The following is a 787-nucleotide window of genomic DNA, read 5'->3' on the forward strand; positions in this document are numbered from 1 at the left end:
GCATATATTTTATTCTTTCTTTCCCCCCATAAAAAAGTTGATTCTCACTCTGCGATTCAGCACCACTGCTCATCTTCAAAATGCCTCGCATTGTACAGAAATCTCGTGCTCTATTTGCTGCCATTTTTGCCTCATATCCTGACCTGTTCGATGAGGAAGCGTGGCAGCAGCAATTTGGATTCCCCAGGTTTGATGCAGATCACATCTCGAATGTAAAAAATGAAGAGCTCCCTGCAGTCCATGAGTTTCTGAAGCACGTCGGAAATCTCCCCTTGGACGAAGCTATAACTTGCGTCAATACGAAGGGCGCCGACGTGTTTCTCCAAGGCCAGACCACATACCACCACTGGTGGTCGAAATCGCGCATGGTGTCAAAGCTCAGAATCACGCACAACCATGCTATTCTTCGTGCTGGTATCAACATCAAGGCGATGTATCGGGTAGCTGCGAAGAAGGGGAACGCAAAATTCGTCATGCTTATGATGTTTGGATCGAAGGAGGCAGAGATTGCAGAAAGTATGTTTGGCAGAGCATTTGAGGATAACAAGTCAGGTTGTATGCGAGAGGAGTTCCAGCAACTCATCCACTCGTTGATATTAGACTACATTGAATGTCAGCGCAAGAATCACCGCCAGGCAGAAACATGCAGACTTGAGGCGAAGGGGGAACTCGATGCCATGTGGAAATGTGTGTACTCTTTATATCTATTTTGTTTCCTACTAAAATTGTCAGTGTTTGAATCTGGCAATGGCCAAATCCACCTGAAAGATGCAAAGAAGATCTCGAA

General features: G+C 45.6%; 1 protein-coding gene across 1 annotated transcript; it reads left to right on the forward strand.

Annotated features, from left to right (window-relative positions):
• Positions 1-80: 80 nt before the first annotated feature.
• BT62DRAFT_921499 (uncharacterized protein) lies at positions 81-655 on the forward strand (the record flags this gene model as incomplete). Its single annotated transcript, XM_043184305.1, has 2 exons — positions 81-612; positions 636-655. 2 exons carry the CDS (start codon positions 81-83, stop codon positions 653-655), a joined length of 552 nt encoding a protein of 183 aa, XP_043037330.1.
• Positions 656-787: the final 132 nt, after the last annotated feature.

Source organism: Guyanagaster necrorhizus, assembly GCF_019112545.1.
Source record: "Guyanagaster necrorhizus MCA 3950 unplaced genomic scaffold BT62scaffold_20, whole genome shotgun sequence".
Taxonomy (NCBI): domain Eukaryota; kingdom Fungi; phylum Basidiomycota; class Agaricomycetes; order Agaricales; family Physalacriaceae; genus Guyanagaster; species Guyanagaster necrorhizus.